The 20,485-nt window shown below is 45.0% G+C and overlaps 1 protein-coding gene across 3 annotated transcripts; it reads right to left on the bottom strand.

Annotated features, from left to right (window-relative positions):
* Nucleotides 1-663: 663 nt before the first annotated feature.
* On the bottom strand, nt 664-18,923 carry LOC149343380 (uncharacterized). Of its 3 annotated transcripts, none has more exons than XM_089545890.1 (6): nt 18,652-18,923; nt 17,683-17,764; nt 17,038-17,112; nt 10,273-10,403; nt 4,567-4,675; nt 664-736 (listed from the first exon to the last, which is right to left on the bottom strand). In XM_089545890.1, the coding sequence occupies exons 1-6, from the start codon at nt 18,665-18,667 to the stop codon at nt 727-729; spliced, it is 423 nt and encodes a 140-aa protein (XP_089402016.1). In that variant the 5' UTR covers nt 18,668-18,923; the 3' UTR covers nt 664-726. The 3 variants fall into 3 exon arrangements, with proteins under 3 accessions (XP_089402016.1, XP_089402014.1, XP_089402015.1); XM_089545888.1 differs by having other exon boundaries at nt 664-731; XM_089545889.1 differs by having other exon boundaries at nt 664-731; nt 17,683-17,761.
* Nucleotides 18,924-20,485: the final 1,562 nt, after the last annotated feature.

Here is a 20,485-nt window from a genome sequence, read left to right as displayed (position 1 = left end):
ATGTTAAAGAAACTGGAGGACGTTTGGAGGCATCCGTCTGATTTGACGGCTTTCTGGAAACACTCTCCAACGTCCTAGACAAGAAGAACTACATATGCCTTGGCAGGAATTAGCTGAGTCATTAGCACGCCCGGATGCGTAACGGAAGTATGGTGGTTAGAATCCCATCATCCACAAAGATTTTTTTCTGGTCTGACTGGAAAAAGCGTGACACATGTGCTGACAATCTTCAGCTGACAACCTTCTGTCCACAACGATGAGGCATTAAAACCCAGTCAAAACGCACTACAGGAATTTACGACAGAAAACTTCTGTAGTCTGTCGTATTTTGGGCATGTAGTATTTCTGTAGTCTGTAGTGTCATACTTCTGTAGTCTGTCTTCTGTAGTGTAGTATTTCTGTAGTCTGTCTTCTGTAGTGTAGTATTTCTGTAGTCTTTCTGTAGTGTAGTATTTCTGTAGTCTGTCTTCTGTAGTGACGTAATTCTGTAGTGTCGTATCTCTGTAGTCTGCCTTCTGTAGTGCATTTGTGTAGTGTGTTGTATTCCTGTAGTCATTAGCAAGTACGCTTTATTTGTCAATTAATATGCAGCTACAGAGCAGCAGTCTGACTCTGAACATTCGATGCATTCCTGCAGTACAGCCAGGTATAAAAACACCTCACTTGGAGCAAATCGACTATTTATTTACATATATACAGAATTTTTCTTCAGCAGGTCTCTCTTGTTCAGACTGTCCTAGGTGAAGAAAAAGAACAGTGATATATATAGTATGCATACACAACAAATGCATGCAAATGTTACAAAAGTCATACAGTGGAATCTTGATTATGCATTCCCCTTTCATGCAACGATCCACATTTAAAATCAAATTGGCACGGGCCCGACGTAAACCCATAGGAATAATGCATTAAAGCCTCAATTATACAACTGAAGAATATGCACACGCCGCTTCATACGATGGCTGGCGGGAACCGTCCGGAATGGGAGAGACATTGGCATGCAGAGCACTTTACTGACAGAAGTGACGTCAACCAAGCTGTTTCCAGATAGAAATCAAGATGCAGACGTGCATGCAATGTGTGACCAAGTGCATCATGGCCTGTAATGACTGTTCTGCCAACGGCTCAGAATGAGTCCGTGCATGCAACCCGCATCTATCAGTGCGAGGCGGTCCGCCTGGCCCGTTTTTCCACGCGCTTCACTTACGAAGACGTTGCGGGAATAAAAACTGCACGTTCATACCACCATAAAGTTATTGTAGAGGCGGTAAAAAGAGTAGACATTTCTTTGATCGCTGGTGGCTAGTTCAAAAGCGCTTCTCGCTACACCTTGAGTAAAGCACATGTTAGGCCTACAACACCAAGCTAAAGGTGTACTGTCAGCCGGCAGAACGCACATCACTGCAGAAATCGTGCCAAAGGTGGACATTGCGCTTTCTTTTTTCCTTTAAGATACGAATTCTTAGTACAACATGAACTGGTGGGCGAGTTGGTCTGACATATCTTAGTGAAGCAGCGCAACGGCACAAGGCCAAGGGAAGAAGGGGACAAACAGCGCTGAACTGACAACAAATGTTTATTCCGGATGCTAACAGCATATATATACTCTTTTGCACCTTAGAAAAAACAAAGAAACAGAGAGCAGCAGAAAGTATCAATCCCAGTCATTGTGCGCATGCAGCTGTATCGCGTGTACATCGATCATTTGAAATCAGGAAGTTGTGCTCTTTCACCGAGACGGAAGGAGTGCTGATACAATTCACTCCCAGCTTCATGATCTCAGATGCCTCAATAATCTCTCGTGTAAGCTTATCATTGTGTTTGGTAACAACTTGGCTTATTTTGAATTCTGGGTAACATGAACAGTCACGACAGTGAGTACCTATGTGGCGGGCCGCGTTCTTGACATTGTTTGCGTGCTCTTTAAGTCTTTCATTAAGACACCGGCCAGTTTGGCCGATGTCTGACCCACCACACTTCACCCTGTGGTTTTTCTTGCAATTATGACCAGATTCCGATCTTTTATCCGGGCGATTAACTCTCGCACACAAGCCACTCAGTCTGACAGGAGCCGAAAAAACAACATCTACTCCAGCCTTTTTGCCCATTCTCTTCAAATTGTGGGACACAACATGAACATAAGGTATTACTGCCAGATTTTTTTGCTTGGAATGGGGGACAGCTTTGCCCTCCTCCAGCTTTTTCAATATCCCTTCTGCTACTGATGCCAGAATATGAAGGGGGTATTTTGCGTCTGTTAGCCTATCAACCTGATTGGAGAAACTAAATTCAAACTTGTGTGGGCAGGATTTTTCCATGGCATTTTGAAAGCATGATGCCACAATGCCTCTTTTAACAAGCTTCGAATGGGCTGAGCTGTATGGAAGTAAGGGCTTTTTACCCCTAGGATCAAATGCCCAGCATACATGGAAATCAGTAAAATATAAGGTCAGATCAAGGAACTTAATGCGATCATTCACAGCCACTTCATGCGTAATTTCCAGCGGCGAAAGCACTTCACAGAATATCGCGCACAGGTCATTCACTTCCGCAGCGAAGCTAGCCGGGTCACAATCTAGTAAAATTAGGTAATCATCTACATATCGGAACACTCTTGCAACTGTTGAGCTCATGAGTGATTGTTCGAGTGCCCTGTCAAGCTTAGCAAGGAACATGTCACTTAGCAATGGAGCGATGCAAGATCCTATGCAGATCCCATTCTTTTGAATAAAAACAGTTCAAAAGAATGGGATCTGCATAGGATCTTGCATCGCTCCATTGCTAAGTGACATGTTCCTTGCTAAGCTTGACAGGGCACTCGAACAATCACTCATGAGCTCAACAGTTGCAAGAGTGTTCCGATATGTAAATGATTACCTAATTTTACTAGATTGTGACCCGGCTAGCTTCGCTGCGGAAGTGAATGACCTGTGCGCGATATTCTGTGAAGTGCTTTCGCCGCTGGAAATTACGCATGAAGTGGCTGTGAATGATCGCATTAAGTTCCTTGATCTGACCTTATATTTTACTGATTTCCATGTATGCTGGGCATTTGATCCTAGGGGTAAAAAGCCCTTACTTCCAACAGCTCAGCCCATTCGAAGCTTGTTAAAAGAGGCATTGTGGCGTCATGCTTTCAAAATGCCATGCAAAAATCCTGCCCACACAAGTTTGAATTTAGTTTCTCCAATCAGGTTGATAGGCTAACAGACGCAAAATACCCCCTTCATATTCTGGCATCAGTAGCAGAAGGGATATTGAAAAAGCTGAAGGAGGGCAAAGCTGTCCCCCATTCCAAGCAAAAAAATCTGGCAGTAATACCTTATGTTCACGTTGTGTCCCACAATTTGAAGAGAATAGGCAAAAAGGCAGGAGTAGATGTTGTTTTTTCGGCTCCTGTCAGACTGAGTGGCTTGTGTGCGAGAGTTAATCGCCCGGATAAAAGATCGGAATCTGGTCATAATTGCAAGAAAAACCACAGGATGAAGTATGTGCCATGCCAAGACAACGTGGTGTACTCAGTCCCGTTGAAGTGTGGTGGGTCATACATCGGCCAAACTGGCCGGTGTCTTAATGAAAGACTTAAAGAGCACGCAAACAATGTCAAGAACGCGGCCCGCCACATAGGTACTCACTGTCGTGACTGTTCATGTTACCCAGAATTCAAAAACAGCCAAGTTGTTACCAAACACAAGGATAAGCTTACACGAGAGATTATTGAGGCATCTGAGATCATGAAGCTGGGTGCGAATTGTATCAGCACTCCTTCCGTTGCCATCTCGGTGAAAGAGCACAACTTCCTGATTTCAAATGATCGATGTACACGCGATACAGCTGCATGCGCATAATGACTGGGATTGATACTTTCTGCTGCTCTCTGTTTCTTTGTTTTTTCTAAGGTGCAAAAGAGTATATATATGCTGTTAGCATCCGGAATAAACATTTGTTGTCAGTTCAGCGCTGTTTTTGTCCCCTTCTTCCCTTGGCCTTGTGCAGTTGCGCTGCTTCACTAAGACATTCTTAGTACAGATACTGCTACCTGCTTCTGCGTAGTGACAGCGGTTTTAGAGAAAGTTTGAACAGAAAGACATGTCACTGGCATGGCCGTATACTGTGCACTGCACATCTCCGAAGGGTTGTAGTAGTCATATTCCTGGCGCGTCGTTCATATTTTTTCGAGATTCATCCGACATCTACTTAATGTGCAGGAACAGAGCGCTCGCCTGCCTTGTCTAAAGCCGCCTCTTCCACGCTGAAAAGCCTGGCTGCGTGCGGTCTCAGAACAGTCTGCTAATGTGGTCCATAAGTGCTGTTAACAGTCTGGTTCATAAATATAATCTTCTGTGCGTCATCTCAGTAGCAGACTATCCTTAAGCAGAACTTGGGTAAAGCAGTATCTCACTATAGTAGGCAAATTCCAGTGCGATTTGCAGGTTATTCCAGTGCCTAAGTGTACCATACAGACAGTTAGGAAATACAGTCAAGTTACGAGTTTTGTAAGCACATGAGCTTACCCAATCTATTCATGCATATAACAAGAGACTATTGGCTTGAACAGATATTTACCGCCGCAGGCCACAGCACTTCTGTGCCAGGTAGCGCGTCACCTTCTTGTGGTACTTTTGGAGATCCTCAGCCGAGCAACCCTTCAGCTTCAAATAGTGCCAGAAGGAATCTGCACAGATGGGGTAATAAGTAATGTTAGTGTGGTTGAATATAAAAAATGAGCAGATCGAATAATGAGCATTAATACACCTAACATAGGTTGTCAGTTCGAATCCGTGCTGCAAGAAAGGCTCTAACTTAACTAGTAAGTTTATGCTGCACGACAGGCTGAATCGTATGACACCATCTGGTACATTCATGCCAAACGGTTCACCCACTAATTTTACAGGAATGTCGTGACTAAGCAGCCAGACTTTAATGCCTGCCAGACAGATATACATATACTGATCGATATAGTTTAGTTTCGCGCTGTGGTGCTCGAGCATCACACTGCCACCTGCTATTATTTTATTCCATTATCTAACCACCTCGGCTCCCATGGCAACTACTGGGATACACTGCTGCATTGGAGGCTGCCAACTTGGGTTCTATCCGTGGAATCAGCACAACTCAGGCTCAAAACGCAACCAGGCTGAGAACGCAACGCAATGCTCTAAAATTACTACCTCGGGCTAATAGCTCTGGGAGCAAAGCTTCACACACTGGTGCATAATATTATACTTCAGATACACCCAGCAAAGCAGTAGAGAGAAAAGCCCTTTGATGAATAACAAAATTTAGCTGGAGTTTAAAAACCCACTTGCACTCTGCGTAGGTTTGGGACTTGGGGGAAAAAGAGAGGTGCAGGAAATTGCAAAGGTTTTCAAGCAATTTCAACAAAATTTCAAAAATTATACAGCCCCTGAATTAGGGATGGCATACATCAAAGTGGTGACAAATGGAGTGACAAAGTTCCTTACACAGTGTGTGCACTGATGAGGAATGAGGAGGATTTGGTGTTTAACTGGAAGATTAACAGCAAATAAAGTTTATTGCGCATATCTGCTTGCCTATGAAAGGCTAACCGCCGAATTCAGAAGTGCGCCTCAACTCGATACTCCGTCTCCACTCTGTGGAGTGGAGAAAACAACTGCTCTTCCATTTGATGGGCAGTTAGGATTGAAGAATGCCACTCGGCATTTCTTCAGACAAGGAGCTGCTCTATAGACCTTCTTCCAACTGCCGTCCCTCGAGGAAGCATGAAAGGCAAATGATGATGAGAATAAGGCGAAAAATTGCCTTTGGCTACAAAAAAGCATGGCATGGCTATTAAGTGTCTGTTTTATCACGCTGCACCACCTTAAGAACACAAAGAACCTCACCGTTTATTAGCCTAGTAAAACATCTTTTGCAAGCTGCCTGACGAAAGCAACAGAGAAAAACTACCGGAAACGCTTGCACATCTGGCAACCTTTGCCACCAATGATGTAGCGTCTATGTAGGCATTTACGAATGGTGTAAAAACTGCCGTTCGTCAACTTGTGGGAGGTTTCGCTGACCTGCAGAGGCCAGCGGCGAAGCTGAGAAGTACCAAAATGGGTTTGGATTTATGGGGTTTAATGCCCCAAGTGACTCAGGCTATGAGGGATGCCATAGTGAAGGGCTCTGATAATTTCATCCACATGGGGTTCTTTCACGTGCACTGACATCGCACAGTACACAAGCTTCCAGCATTTTGTCTCCATCAGAATGCGACTGCCGCGGCCAGGATCGATCCTGTGTCTTTGAAGTCAACAGCTGAGCACCGCAACCCCTGAGACTGCTTCATCATCAAATTATGCATTACATAAATGACACTGCATCACAGAAAAGGACTAACAGTCATGGCCAAACTGTAGTTACAGCCAAAAGTTGGCACCGTGAACCTGCTCCCCACATCCAAAAGCTTAGACAGCTTCAGCCAACACACAGGAATCAGATTGTCTCCCAAACCCCATGACACTGCCTCCCAAAGAAGGTGGCAGCCAATAAGTGGGCAACAAAAAAGTAAACTGTGGGTAACAACTTGAACGTCTTGCATCACGCTACAAGGTGATGTGAAATTTGAGGAAAGGCCCCAAGAAGCACATAATTTTTAGATTTTCAGAGCACTCTTAGCCCTTTAAATGCCAAATGTTTTCCTAAAAAACATGCCAAAAATTTTAAGCAATCAATTTTTTTGTGTACATTATTCTTGAAGCCACTTCATTGCATACACATGGGTAGCTGAAGAGCAGTCAGCTCAATGCACCGATTGTGGTTGACAGCACTCAGACATACAGACAAGGGACAGAAACAAAAAAGATGATGGCACAGGCACTGAACTTAAAACTTTTCCCAGAACTGCCGACATACTGCATAAATACCCACACCACAGGCACCAACACGCAGCGATTTATGCACTCGTGGTAACAAGAAGTGGTATGAGAAGTAGTGGAAAAACAACAAAAGCTAGAAGCAAAAACCAGAGGACACAGCACAGGATAAAACCAGAACAAGGTGAGAGAAAAATTTATAAGCAAGTCATTTTTAAAAGACTGCCAACAGTGGATAGGTTTGACCGAAAGAATATTTGAGAACTGGTCTGATAAAATGGAACTAAAAAACCTTATACACAAACACAGACCAAGCGCAGTGAAAAAAAAAATGAAGGAGAAATGGCAAGAAAAAACACGCAATAGAAGCAAAATGGCGATTGGGTAAGCAAACGAGAATTAAGCAACAAGCGAAGGTGAAGTGTGCTAAAAATTAAAAGGATAAAAAGGGAAAAACGCGCGTGAGCCACAAAGGTGAAGCCAACAATTAAGATGGTTAAAAGTGGAAGATGACGTACAGTGAAGCCGAGAGATAAAATATAAAAAAGTGAAATTCAATAACCAGTATGAAGGCAAAAATCAAGGAAAAACACCAAAAGAGGGAAGTTGGCAGAAGAGGCAAGGCATGTCACACACATGTAGAACCAGGGCTAGATCAAGTACGTCCACAAAGAAAGGCAATCCTCCGAGTAAAACCAAGCGTGTTCTTTACATTCACCCCGGAGCCTGAAAATCTCTGCGGCTTCCACCATTGCATTGCGTCAGCTTATTACGGGGCTCTTATAACACAGTGGCTTTCTCGAACTTTGGGCAGCATGGCTTTTTTGCGTCCCATTATCAGCAGTGGACTTGCAGGTACCTAAGAGATGTACCGATAAATCAGTGTAATGCTCTCTTAGCCTTCCATTGATGCCAATGTATACCTTGCAGCAAGAAAAAGGGATTGAGAAAGTACTTCTTGTGCATGCCACTAAGGGTTTCTGTGCAATGCAGTGCAGCCTGTTTCTTTTTTCTTTTTCATTGACGATCCTAGAGAGGTGTGATAGGTGATGGGGGGGGGGGGGGGCGGCAGCAAAAAAAGCATCTACTCTATCTCTCGAATTTTCTAAAGGTAAATTTCACAGAACCTTAAGAAAATCGGAGACAAAGCAGGAGTACACATTGCCTTTTCTGACCCCCTAGCACCTATTGCAGTTGCGGAATCCTAAATGAAAAAAAAAGACGCTGCACCACGCAGCACAGAAAACCCTTAGCGCCATGCGCGGAGGGCATTTAATCAATCCTTTTGTCTTGCGGCAAGGTATACATTGGCATCAATGAAAGGATAAGGGAGCATAAGATTGATTTATCGGGTACATTTCTCGGGAATCTGCCAGTCGGAAAGAGCAAAACCACAAAACTATCACACAGAGGCAGGTGACAACACAAGGCCGTACTGACAACTGAAAATTTATTGAACAGCAGTGCTTATATAGACAAGTCACGTGTGTAATCTGCAAACAATCGTAAAGAGGCAAAAAAATTCAATGGCAACCATAGAGCTGAGCAAATATGACAATCACCTGCTCAAAAATGAAACAAAAACAACCGGGGGAAACACAGACAGAAACGCTAATTTTCCTGAAAAATGAACACAGTAGGCGTGCTGACACACTTATCTGGCTCTGACCTCAAGATGGCAACAGCCTCGACAATTTCTCTTTCCAACTGCTTCTTTCTTCATCCAATAATCTGTGTGCAGTTCAGTTTAGGATAGCAGTCTACAATGAGACAGTGAGTGGGACGGCAAATGCCTCCGGGTCTACTCAAGGAACACGCATACTCTTGCAAACAAATGTGTAAACATCTACCACTTTGGACGATATAAAACTGGCCACAGCTGAGGGGAATCTCGTACAACATGCCCGTTGGCGGTACTTTTTGAATGCCTCATGCCATGTGCAACGGGGGTGGTGTACACGATTCCTCTCGGCTGTGGTCGATTTTATACCGGCCAAATTGGTAGATGGTGAAACACTCCCTTGCAAGAGTATTAGCATTCCTTGGGTAGGCCCGGACGACCTTGCCTGCCTGTCCACTGTCCCAGTTGTAAAGACTGTTAACCTAAACTGAACTGCACATTATTATTGGATGAATAAAGGGCCAGTTGGAAAGAAATTCTCAAGGCTGTTGCCATCCTGAGGTCGAAGCCAGATAGGTGGGATAGCACGCCTTCTGTGTCCATTTTTCAGAAAGAATTGGAATTTGTTTCCCTCCCTAGGTTGTTTTTGCAATGATTGTTTGCAGATTACATGCGCAACTGATCCATATGAGCACTCATTTCTTCAATAAATGTTCAGTTGTCGTACCGCCTTGTGTTTTGCCTGCCTTTGTCCCATTCTGTTTTGCGGTTTTTCTAACGATTTCCAACCAACTGGCCTACAAGCACGTCCTAAATCTGCAAGTCCATTGCCAAAACTGTGACCGAAAAAAGCCATGCCACCCATGTTCGAAAAAGTGCCATTGTGTTAAAAAAGCACCAGAATAAGCCGACATGACGAACTGGTGGGAGCCGCCGGGATTTTGAGGCTCGAGGATTAATGGGCAAGAACACCCTCAGAAAAAAAGATTGCCTTTCTTCAGGATGTTTGACCTAGCCCTGGTTTTAAAAACATCTTGCATGCCTTGACTTTTCTGCCAACTCCTCTATTTTCGCGTTTTTGTTTGCTTTTATCTTTAATACTAATTGAATTTCATATTTTGATATTTTATCTCTCTCGTTTTTACAGTAGCTCATCTTCCTCCTGTAGCCATGTTAATTCTTGGCTTCACCTTTGTTGCTCAAGTGCATTTATTCGCCCTTTATTCTTTCAGTTTTTTAGCTCACTTCACCTTTGTAGACCAATTCTTGTTTGCTTGCCCAATCACCATTTTCTTTTCACGGCATGTTTTTTCTTGCCATTTTACTTTTATTTCACTGCCCTTGATCTGTGTTTGCGTGTAGTGTTTCAGTTCCGTGTTATCAGACCAGTACTTGAAAATTTTGGTCAAACCGTTCCACTGTTTCACGTGCTGGTGGTCTTAAAAATGACTTGCTTAAAACTATTCCTTTAACCTTGTTATGGTTTCATCCTTCCCTGCTCTATAGTCTTGGTTTCTGTTTCTAGTTTGTGTTGTTTTCCCACTATTGGCCATATCACTTATTGTTGCCACGAGTGCATAAAATTGCCACCTGTTGGCGCCTGTGTTTTGGTTATATATGCAGTGTTTCGGTGATTCTGGAATAAATCTGTAGTCAGCACCTGTGCCCTCATATTTTTTCTTTCTGACCCCAGTCTGTGTTTCTAAGCTCTGTCAACCACAAAGGATCAGACCAACTAGACCGACAGCTTGTCCTATTCAAGCTCAATGCGTACTTTTCAAAGAAATACTATGGCGAAAACACTGTACTTACAGTAAAGCCTGCTTGACTGAGCGAATACCACTGGCAATTCGCAAATTCCCAGCCTGCTCCTGATTGCTGGCTCAAGCCGCACGCAACTTTGTGGCTTGCACGACTTCCACGCAACTCTTGGTCCCTTGAAACTGAAACATAGAGGGATGAGTGAGAGATATCAGATTTGATATGCTTGTATTGCTGCAATGACTAAGAAAAAACGATATTTTCCATAAGAACAATTATTATTTCACACTAGCTTCGCAGAGTAAACCTCGTTTATCACGACCTCGTTAACACTGACATACTGCACAGTCCCAGCCTGACTGCATCTAGTTCTATGGTGTCATATGCTTGTTAGCTATGAGCCCTTGGCCTTGCACCGGTTAATACAGACAACCACGGAATGGGCAATCAGCTCCGACCTTTTGAGTCATAGATACTCACAAGCTCAGTGGTCCCAGGGGTTCTAGAAATATTGGCAGGGCGACACAGTAACAAGCATTCCGCACCACTTGCTCTCGCTTCATTGCAAAAAAACTCTCACAGCAGACCTGTCCTCCATTTTGCAGTGTGAAAATAATCAAATTCAAAGCATGCACACAAAATGTGGACCTCTCTTCGAATAGAGCTTCAGAAATACGGGTATAATTATTGTAATTAAACCTACCTGCAGTTTTCAATTTATCCTAAAATTTTATGCAACTCGACAAGCAATAAGCATTAAAAAGGAATTAAAATAGCCAGCACTGTTTAAACAATATAGCTATGAAGAAATACGAGACGTATCCACTACTCTCCAGTGGTTCTTTAGCTTCATGCATTATCAATCTACACTTTCTTACAGGCACATTTGCACGCGAAACTTGGGTTTAACCCAATCTTGATGAATCTTTCTGGAATGCAACAATCAGAAACCAGTTTTACTCAAAAACAAAGGGCCCTATACAATGCATCACAAGGCCGGCTAGGCGCACTCAAGACTACAGCCCCTTCCACAAGTCTCCAATTTGCCTGTCCTCTACAAGTTGCATGATCCCTGTCCACTGCTTGTCGAATTTCGCTATCCCGCCTTGCTAGTTCTCCCACTGCCCTTCTCAAACTCTTGGAATTCTGTTGCTCTAGCAGATCATCAGCTATTGTATTATTTTTTGTTTTAGCACTACACACTCCATGCCAACAATGCTGGATAATGTACTTTAAATAGGTTTGTAGAGCGTGCAAGTGGCTTGCAGCTTGACGAATAGGTGAGAAAAAAACGCGGAGCCTGACAAATAGGTGTGAAAAAAACGTGGGTTATTTGGAAGAAATGGGCTTGGGCAGGAGATGTAATGCAAAGGCAAGATAACCAGTGGTCCTTAAGAGTGATAGGGTGGATTCCAAGAGAAGGCAAACGTAGCAGGGGGCAGCAGAAAGTTAGGCGGGCGGATGAGATTAAGAAGTTTGTGGGGATACGGTGGCCACAACTGGCGAAGGACAGGGTCAATTGGAGAGACATGGGAGAGGCCTCTGCCCTGCATTGGGTGTTAGACTGATATTTTGTAGAGCAGCACAATGGCCTTCATTTTTTGAGTGGTGAAGTATTCAGCATTTTGTTTCAACCATGAGTGTAAAGGGAAGACATTTTATGTTGCACAAAATGAAGGAGTTACATGCATACTGGGCTTTGGAAGAATGCCCTGTGGACATTACAAAACACTGCCATCCTTGCTTTATCTCTGCCAGGTAACAAAATTCATTATTCTCCAAATACAGTACAACCTCGTTAATTCGAAGTCATCGGGACCGCGAGAAATCTTCGAATTAAGCGGGTTTTCGAATTAACAGAACACACCAAGAAATAAGACTTAGGCAAAAAATTCGTTGCAGGAACGTGTTACCTTTATTCGGCATATTTTGAATTACTACTGAAAGTAATCAGAGATGCTGGTTTGCCGCGTCCGGTAGTTTGCGGCTCCTAAGGTCATGCTCTCGAGTTGGTCAAATTGACGAAACATCTCTGAACTTCCACCGCGGCACTCAACAAAACTGCGGATAACGTTCAGCGATCCGATAACTTCACCAAGAGCAGGTGCTCGGGGAGGCTCGTCGGTGTCGTCGTCGCTATCGTCACTGTCATCGCGCATGTTCGTACCAGCAGTGATCTCACTCTCCAAGTCAGAGTAGCCAGTCTGCTCTTCGCTCTCAAAGTTGATATACTCGGCGAAGCCGACTGCGTTGGACTCATCCTCTGCGCAGAGCGCATTGATGCGGTCGCAATACTCTGCTCCTTCTTCGTCAAGAGTAGTAGTACATGTGTGGTCTGCATCGGCATCAACAGTGCTTTCACTGGAAAAACCAGCGTGTTCAAAACACCGCCTGATCACTGTGGGCTCCACTTGTTTCCAAGCGTACACCATGAGGCATATGGCTCCGAGGAGGTCGATGGAGTACTCCTTGCCATTGTCGTAGCAAAGGAGCATGCGCTTGAGCAGGTGGTACCGATAAATCTTCCTAGTGTGGTGAATGACGCCTTGGTCCATCGGCTGTGAGATCGCAGTGGTGTTCGGAGGTAAAAATACCATCCTGATGGCCTGGAGATGTGGGATGTCGCCATGTGCCGGGCAGTTGTCGACGACAAATAATACATTCCTGCCCGTGGCCGCGAACTTGCGGTCAAGTTGCCGCACGTACTCTTCAAATATTCCACCTGTCATCCAGGCTTTCTTATTGTGCCTGTAGACGAGTTCATCCTTTGGCGGGTAGATGTGTAGGCCAGTTGGTGAGACATGAAGGAGCTAGACACCGCAGCGGACACGGGACAGAGAAAGAAGACGACACAGGCGACACCGCCCTGTGTCGTCTTCTTTCTCTGTCCCGTGTCCGCTGCGGTGTCTAGCTCCTTCATCCTTTGGCGGCAGCCGCGCATTTTTGAAGCAGCGAGGCTTCCCCGTCTTCCCGACGACCAGTAGCGGCAGCTTGTGTTTACCGCACATGTTTGCGCCGAACAGCACAGTAATCCTGTCCTTGGCCTGTTTTCTACCCTTGATGGCGGTGTTCTTCACTGAGAATGTTTTTGTTGGCAGCATCTTATAAAAAAGTGCAGCCTCGTCAAGGTTGTAAACGTCGTCTGCACCGTACTCTCTAAGCAGCGGCGCCAGTGTGTGGTTTCTCCAATCCTCGACAACGCTCTCGTTAGTGCTGCCGCTCTCACCACAGACGGTCAGAAAGGTTAAATTATTGCGTTCTTTAAAACGGCAAAACCATCCATTACTGCACTTAAATTCCTCGTGCCCAAGTTGTAGAGCTAGGTCGTTGGCCTTCTCCCGCAGTAGCGTTCCACTGACGGGAAGGTGGGCAGCGTTTGCTTTCTGCAGCCAGCGAAGCAGAGCAGCTTCCACATCTTGATACATGGGAGCCCGCACTCGTGACCGCTTCGAAGAATATGTCTTGCCGTAAGCCTCTAGTATTTTTGACTCGTTGCTCAATATTGTGGACAACGTCGAGAGGGGCACGCCATGCCTTTTGGCCAACTCAGTCTTCGAACAAGCGCTCTTGCCTGCTTCCTGGATCAAGCAGAACTTCTGCTGCAGCGTTAAAGTCTTGTACTTTGGCATTTCTTCACTGCTACGGTCACAAAGATAGCACTTCTGCACAGTCCCGCCCAAAAAAACGGCACAGTAGCCGACCCCTAACCACAGCGCACAACACAAAGAAATGGCGCAGGCGAGACCTGCGCGGCGGTGGTGGCGGCGTACTTGCAGCGTCGGAGGCACGGGGGAAGAGTGGGCGAAGCACACCAAGGGATGGAATGGGGGCGAGGTCACGTGATAAAAACCGGTATGCCCGCCGCGTTGCAGTGAAGCACGTCTTCTCCTCTGCAGGCGCGTGTTTCGGCGGTGCGCGAGGCGCACTGTGGACCGATTTTTGTGCAGAGAGTGCTCCGGCTGGTGCGCTTCGCCTATAAATCATCACCATTACTATGTGGCTTTGCCTCGCGGCTCCGTAGGGCCGTCGTTTCGCCGGGTTTGCGGCGAAACATGGATCAGGCATTGCCGCATAGCAGTCCAAATTTTCGAATTAACCGGGCTGGCGCAGGCCGCCTGTTCGAATTATCCGGCCAAATTTACATTGGAAAATACGGGACCGCAGAAAACCTTCGAATTATCCGGGATTTCGAATTAACCGAGTTCGAATTATCGAGGTTGTACTGTACTTTGGACAAAGACAAGCTGCCGTGCACTCATTCGAGCTCAGTGGACTTTTCCTCCAACCAATCTTCAGTAAATAATATCAGGATTAGGCAAAAGTAACTGTAGTGTATTTCAGTGAGTCAGTGCCTTTTACAGAAAGTTTTGGAAACAGAAAAGTTTATGAGCTTTGTGAGCACATGATTGCACAATCTATTTACATAGTCAAATGGGAAATTTGCCTTCCTATTCAATTTATGCACATTCAAACAATATTTACCGCTGTAGGCCACATCAGTTCTGTACCAGGTAGCACATGCCAAAAAAAGCCTTGATAGCGTAATAAGTAATGTGTGGTTGACTATAGAACTTAAAATCTAGGCCATATCTCTTGGATCTAATCTTGACATATTTCTGCATAATACTATACTGCAGATACAAAAAGCAAAGCAATAGAGAGAGACAGAGAAACTTTGCTAATGAAATGAACAAAATATTTACTTAAAATCACTGACCTGTTACTCAGCATGAGGGAGGAAATAAGAGGGAAAGACGAAGGAAAACAGGTGCAGAAAATTGTTAATGTTTAGAAAATAATAAATTTAAACAATTTTTGGAAATGATGTATCCATTACTTTACTTGGTTTTAAAGGGTTTAATGCCACAAAGCGGCGCAGGCTATACAGGGCGCTATTGTAGAGGACTGGAAAATTCTTTAGGTGTGCTGACATCACACGGTACCTGGGCCTCTAGCATTTCGTCTCCATTGAAATGAGACTAGTACAGCTGGAATCAAAACTGGCTGGAATCGAACCTGCCTCTTCCGGGTCAGCAGCCAAGCACAATAACCACTCAGCCACCATGACAGCTCCCATTTGGGGTGACATGCATCAATGTGGTGACTGACGGGGCTGACAAAGTTCACTTCAGAGAGGGTGTGCATTGATGAGGTTATATAGTTCAATTCTCCCTGTGCCACATAATTAGACAGGTAAAAATTTATTATGAGCATATGCTGCCTATGGCAGGCCAAGAGATGTAAGACACAAAGCATATGTCCATAAAATGAAAGCAAGAAGAGCACAATTTCCTGCTGTGAGTAACCGCTCCACTATCCAAAAGGATAGCCAGCTTCTTTAAAAAATGTATGTCCTGCCTATGTCCATTTATGATTCCCGCTCAGATTTTAATTCGCATTTATTTCCAACCAACTCAGTTCTCTCCCAATCTCTTATCATTAACCCTATGATTTTCCTGAGTGGTTCACCGCACTGTTCTCAATTTTAAGCCCTTTGTAAAGTACCCCACTTTTCCCGACAGCTTAGCAAAGGCAAAGCAGTTTAAAATTTCTTTTTGAGCATACTGCAAGGTGCTGCTCGTAACTTCTGAGTGCATGCCTAAGGCAATAAACCCCTTTCTTATTCTCCCAACCATTTCTTTCAAATGCTCTATATCTGTGCATGACCTGGCCGAGGTGTATTCTGTTTCGACTTCCAGTACCTTACTGCATTTCATAAAAACGCCTCTTTCCTGATTATTAAGTATTGATTTAGCTCTCATTTTCACACTGAGTATTGATGTCCTCAATCATTTGCAAGAATTCATCACTTATACTACAACTCACCATTAATACTACAATAACATGAAATCAAATATAACTGAGCGGTTCTCCATGAGTCTTCGCATTTCCTGAACCAACCTGCTGCTATGCAGAGAGGGTCACCTCGTCTAGCATCATCACATCTTGTTCAGGGTATGTGGGTTGTGCAAAGTAAACAACCGTTGATTTCAGGTCACTGCAGTCAAAACTACAAAGTAGCTGGTGCAATGAAATGTTAGTTCTAAGAAGGTCTGCTCGTTTTTTTTTTATGCGGGCCCAAGTGAACACAGGCTAAACTGCATGCTGTTTGATGTCAGTGCAGGATAAAGATCCCCAGGTGGCCAAAATTATTCTGCAGCCCTCTGCTATGGCACCTCTTTTCTTCTTTAACTCCCTCCTTTATCCCTTCCCTTGCATCATTGTTCAGGTGCCTATCAAGATGTGAGACAGTTACTCTGTCACTTCCTTGGCTCAAAAACCAATTTTAAATTTTTCAAGGATACTTTCAAGAACGTAGAGGTACAAACTGTACAGTATAACCACATGCCACAGCAATAAACCAGCAATACATCTGCGCTGAAAGGAGCTAGCCAAGTACGCTGCAAGGATGCTATGCCACGCAAGATTTGGTGTCATCATACAATGTTACTTTACTGACTGACATTTCAGTGTACAAGCAAGAAATACCATTAAAGTATTATTGTACAGCACAACGTTTTTAAAAGATAAACAAACATTTTGGCCCTTTTAGAGGACACACATGCATAAAAGGCAACAGGTGTGGAATAGTCACTGCACCTGAAGCAGGCTCAACTTTATAATAACAGCGCAGTGTCAAGAGCTACATGAGCGGCTATATTTCGTACAAATTTGCAGTTCATGTAATAAGCTGAGGTACTGCTGTAAAGTGCATGTAGAGTTCTGCATGCATTTTTAAACACAGCAGTGAGCCTATGTTGAAAATATTTTTCAAAACAGGCAGGTAAGGTATGCGTAACTGAAAAAGAAAATTACCATGAATGGCTTGGAGGGATGGCACAGCTGAAGGCAGGAAGCACGCATGGCCCAGCAGATGCTGGCAGCTGGCAACTGCAGATAAATACGCCCCGACCAACAGCTGTCAGTGCCAGTGACAATGTCATGAATGACAACAAAACAAACTGTCGACTGCTTCAGAAACTAAAATGAGGTATTAATATAGGAACACAAAAAGCAATGAGGTGGCCCATGACAAAATAAATAAGGAGATTGTATGTGAAACACCCATACACATTCTTTGAGTACATTTACATGACTGTCATAACCACACTGAAAGATGAGCTGGCTGGAATACCGCTTTATTCTTATGCATGATGAAAGAGCCCAACTATTCGAATATAGCATGCGCAGGCTTTAGTTAATTACTATTAGGGTGCCTTGCACTAGCGTCTAATGTATTCTTAAACTGAACATAGCACCCAGTCGACCAGTTTACCTTGCATAAATGAGAAGAGAAAATGCAAAAGACATGCATTCAATACCAAGGAGCCCGATATCTCACGTCACAACTGAGCATGATACGAAAATTAGTAGTGCATTTAACAAATTGCACACAAATAAAAACAGCAAAACATTTGTCGAGTGGTAGTGCAAGTAGGGGCAAAAGCAAAAAAAAAATACCGAAGAACACTGGTGAGTGAGGTGCAGGGAGGTCTGTGGGTAGGGTTCCGTGCCTGGGAACAGTTCCGAGCGCGGAGAACTGCTGCCGGCAGTCAACCAAGAATAAATAAGAGAAAGTGAAAATGAATAACAAACCATCACCAATTGCGAACGACCTGAAAGCGGGCCGCATAAGCGAGGCATACAGCAAAAAGCTTGAAATCCCAAATAAGTGTGCAGTTGCATCCCCAACAGTTCAGTGCCCTGAAGGAGAGGAAGCATGGACGCCTACAGTTCAGGGAAGACACAAGAACGACCTAACTGACATAATATTGCCAAATTCTGTTCCAATGGGGAAGCACAGATAAAAAGTTTACAAATGACTAGTACATATGCGCCAGCCTTCCACATGCGATCACTGTCTTCAAAATAATTTGCATGACGAATATTAAGAAGTAAGCACTGATCCGATGAGCACCAACACCGAGCAAAACCATCCGGCGTCTATTCGCAGTTCGCCTAGCGCGAGTGCTTCATCGCGCAGCACTGCCGCTCATAATAATCTTCTAAATAGCACAAATCCACCCGATGGGTACCAGCCGCGAGCAAAATCGCCCGTTGTCAGTTCCCTTGCCTGTTGTCAGCTGTCCACGCAAAAGCGCTCTCACCCGCGGCACTGATCGTCGTCTTCTACGCTGTACAAATCCATGCCAGTTGAATGTAGTAAACATTGTAGTTTTTCGCAGCGCTGCCAAGCGACCGCATAACTCTGCTGTGATCTCTGGTGGCATTTTTATTTACCACGGCACCTGAGTACTAAACTTATCACGCAACACTTATCACGCAGGCTATACGCCCGTGCTTTTCTGGCAACGCATTATAGCTGAGGCAACCGCACGCAGACTGTCTCCACTGCCATCCCTATATAGCCGCACACTAATAACGCGTGCGAATACAGATCAGTAATAGAGAAGCGTTGACGGGACTCACCGATCATGCAGCTCATCCAGGCTTAGTAAAACCACGCCGTCGTCTTCATTGCCTTTCCAGGTGACAAGGCGTCGTAGCGCTGCCTTTCTTCATGGCTTTGCCCGTCCAAACACACCGATGTTGACTGGGCGTAATACTCGTCGTTGGCTTCCAAAACGCGCTTCTGTTCTTCACACATGTCCGCCGCACAAACACTCAAACAATGCCATGAAAAGCCAAATAACACAAAACGTGAAACAACGCACGCATGCCATGGCGCCGGCGGAAGCGGCTTTGCCATTGTTTTTGCGTCGTTGAAAAACTGCAACTAAAATGCGCTTTTTTACTACTAATATTTAAATTATGTTTAGAACAAAAATAGCCTTGATTTTTTTATTAAGTGTGAACACTAAAGCACTTTTAAATACTTTTGTTGACTTGACTTTTGTAGAAGCTGCGATCCTGTGATCCCATCACCCAGGGTGCCCCGGATGTCCTAGCAGACGACGGAGCAGACGACGGCGCAGACGACGCTGTTGACGGAATGAAATTTCGTTTGCTGCCAGCTAAAATCTCATAATTGCGACAAAAAGGGCAAAGAAATGCACCGTATCTCAAGCTGGTGCATATCAAGGATATGTTGGACGTGAGCGGTAGGACTGAGAGCAGCTGCGATGCATTACTTTGACTGACGCGGGCATGCTCGACGGAGATTTACATGAAACTGAAAGCTTAACTGTGACCCGTACAAGCGGATTACTTTGATATCAACTGCGTTACGAAACTACGCCGATAGTTGCGTCACACTTTAGCTGATACGCAACAGCGGCTCGCACTCGCCGCATCTTGTTCGCGCGTGTACTTTCACAATTGAGCAAGAGCCCACATGGAAGCCGATAGAAGCAACTGTGTTTTCGAGTTCAGATTGTTCCGAGAAATACGAGCAGCTTGTTTTAGCACGCACTAGAATTGTAGTTCTCAGCCAGTGCGTCACGAGCGGTGACGATGGCGTCGATGACGAGCGTAAGAATCACCTTAAGGTGGCCGCAACGAAGCCGGTATTCCAAGCGTATGTGCGCTAAAATTTGTTTACCTGTGCTGCAAACGAGGGCTCAGTCGCAGTCCAGCCGCTAGCTGCTCAGTTTTCCAGCCTTGCGAGCCCAAGTCGCATGTTGCTGAGCATTGAGGGAGCCGAGCTTTCAGCAATGACACTGCCCGCGAGCGCGCCGAGCGACGAAGTGTGCGCTGCTCCGTGGATGTCGTATTCGTCGCTAAAAAGCCTAGCAGGTTTCATATCGATGCTAGAGCTGAGAGTGCTTTCGAACTGGCTAGCGCTGAGGTGCTACTCTCTTCACCGTACGTTGTACTGTGAGCATGTCTCGTAGTGAAATAAAGATATGCGCGGTTTCCGCGCTAACGGTGACGTCGAGGACGAGCTTAATAAACGCCGTAAGGCAGCATGCAGATATTCGATGCATATATGTGTGCTAAATTTGTTCACCTATGCTGCAAACGTGAGAATAAAGTCTCGCTCAGTCGCAGGGCAGACGCTCGCTGCTCGATTTTCCAGCCTTGCCTGCTCAGTTCGCAAGCTACTGAGCCAATCATTGAGCGAGCCGAGCGTTCGGCAACGACGCCGCCCCGCCGGCCGACGAACTGCGCGCTGCTCTCTAGCTACCCTTGTCGTCGCTAAGCTTAGCCGATTGCACATCGACGCCTAAGCTGAGTGCGATTCGGAACTGGCTAGCACTGAGGTGTTACCCTCGCCACCGTTTTACTGTGAGCGCCGCGTCATAGTGAAATAAGCCCGCGGTTTCTGTGACCCCTTCAGGAGCTGAGCTAGCAGAGGCCAGGC

The sequence above is a fragment of the Amblyomma mixtum genome, chromosome 5 (genome assembly GCF_055824585.1).
Source record: "Amblyomma mixtum isolate Tamu chromosome 5, ASM5582458v1, whole genome shotgun sequence".
NCBI lineage: Eukaryota > Metazoa > Arthropoda > Arachnida > Ixodida > Ixodidae > Amblyomma > Amblyomma mixtum.
This window is presented reverse-complemented; position numbering and strand designations above follow the sequence as displayed.

Excerpts from the sequence above, each read along its gene's own strand:
- LOC149343380 (XM_089545888.1), bottom strand. Across the intron at positions 17,113-17,682 it reads TCACTCACCAGTGTTCTTCG|TTGCCAGCTGCCAGCATCTG; the intron begins GTATTTTTTTTT and ends ATTTATCTGCAG. Across the intron at positions 4,676-10,272 it reads TCAGTCAAGCAGGCTTTACT|ATTCCTTCTGGCACTATTTG; the intron begins GTAAGTACAGTG and ends CCATCTGTGCAG.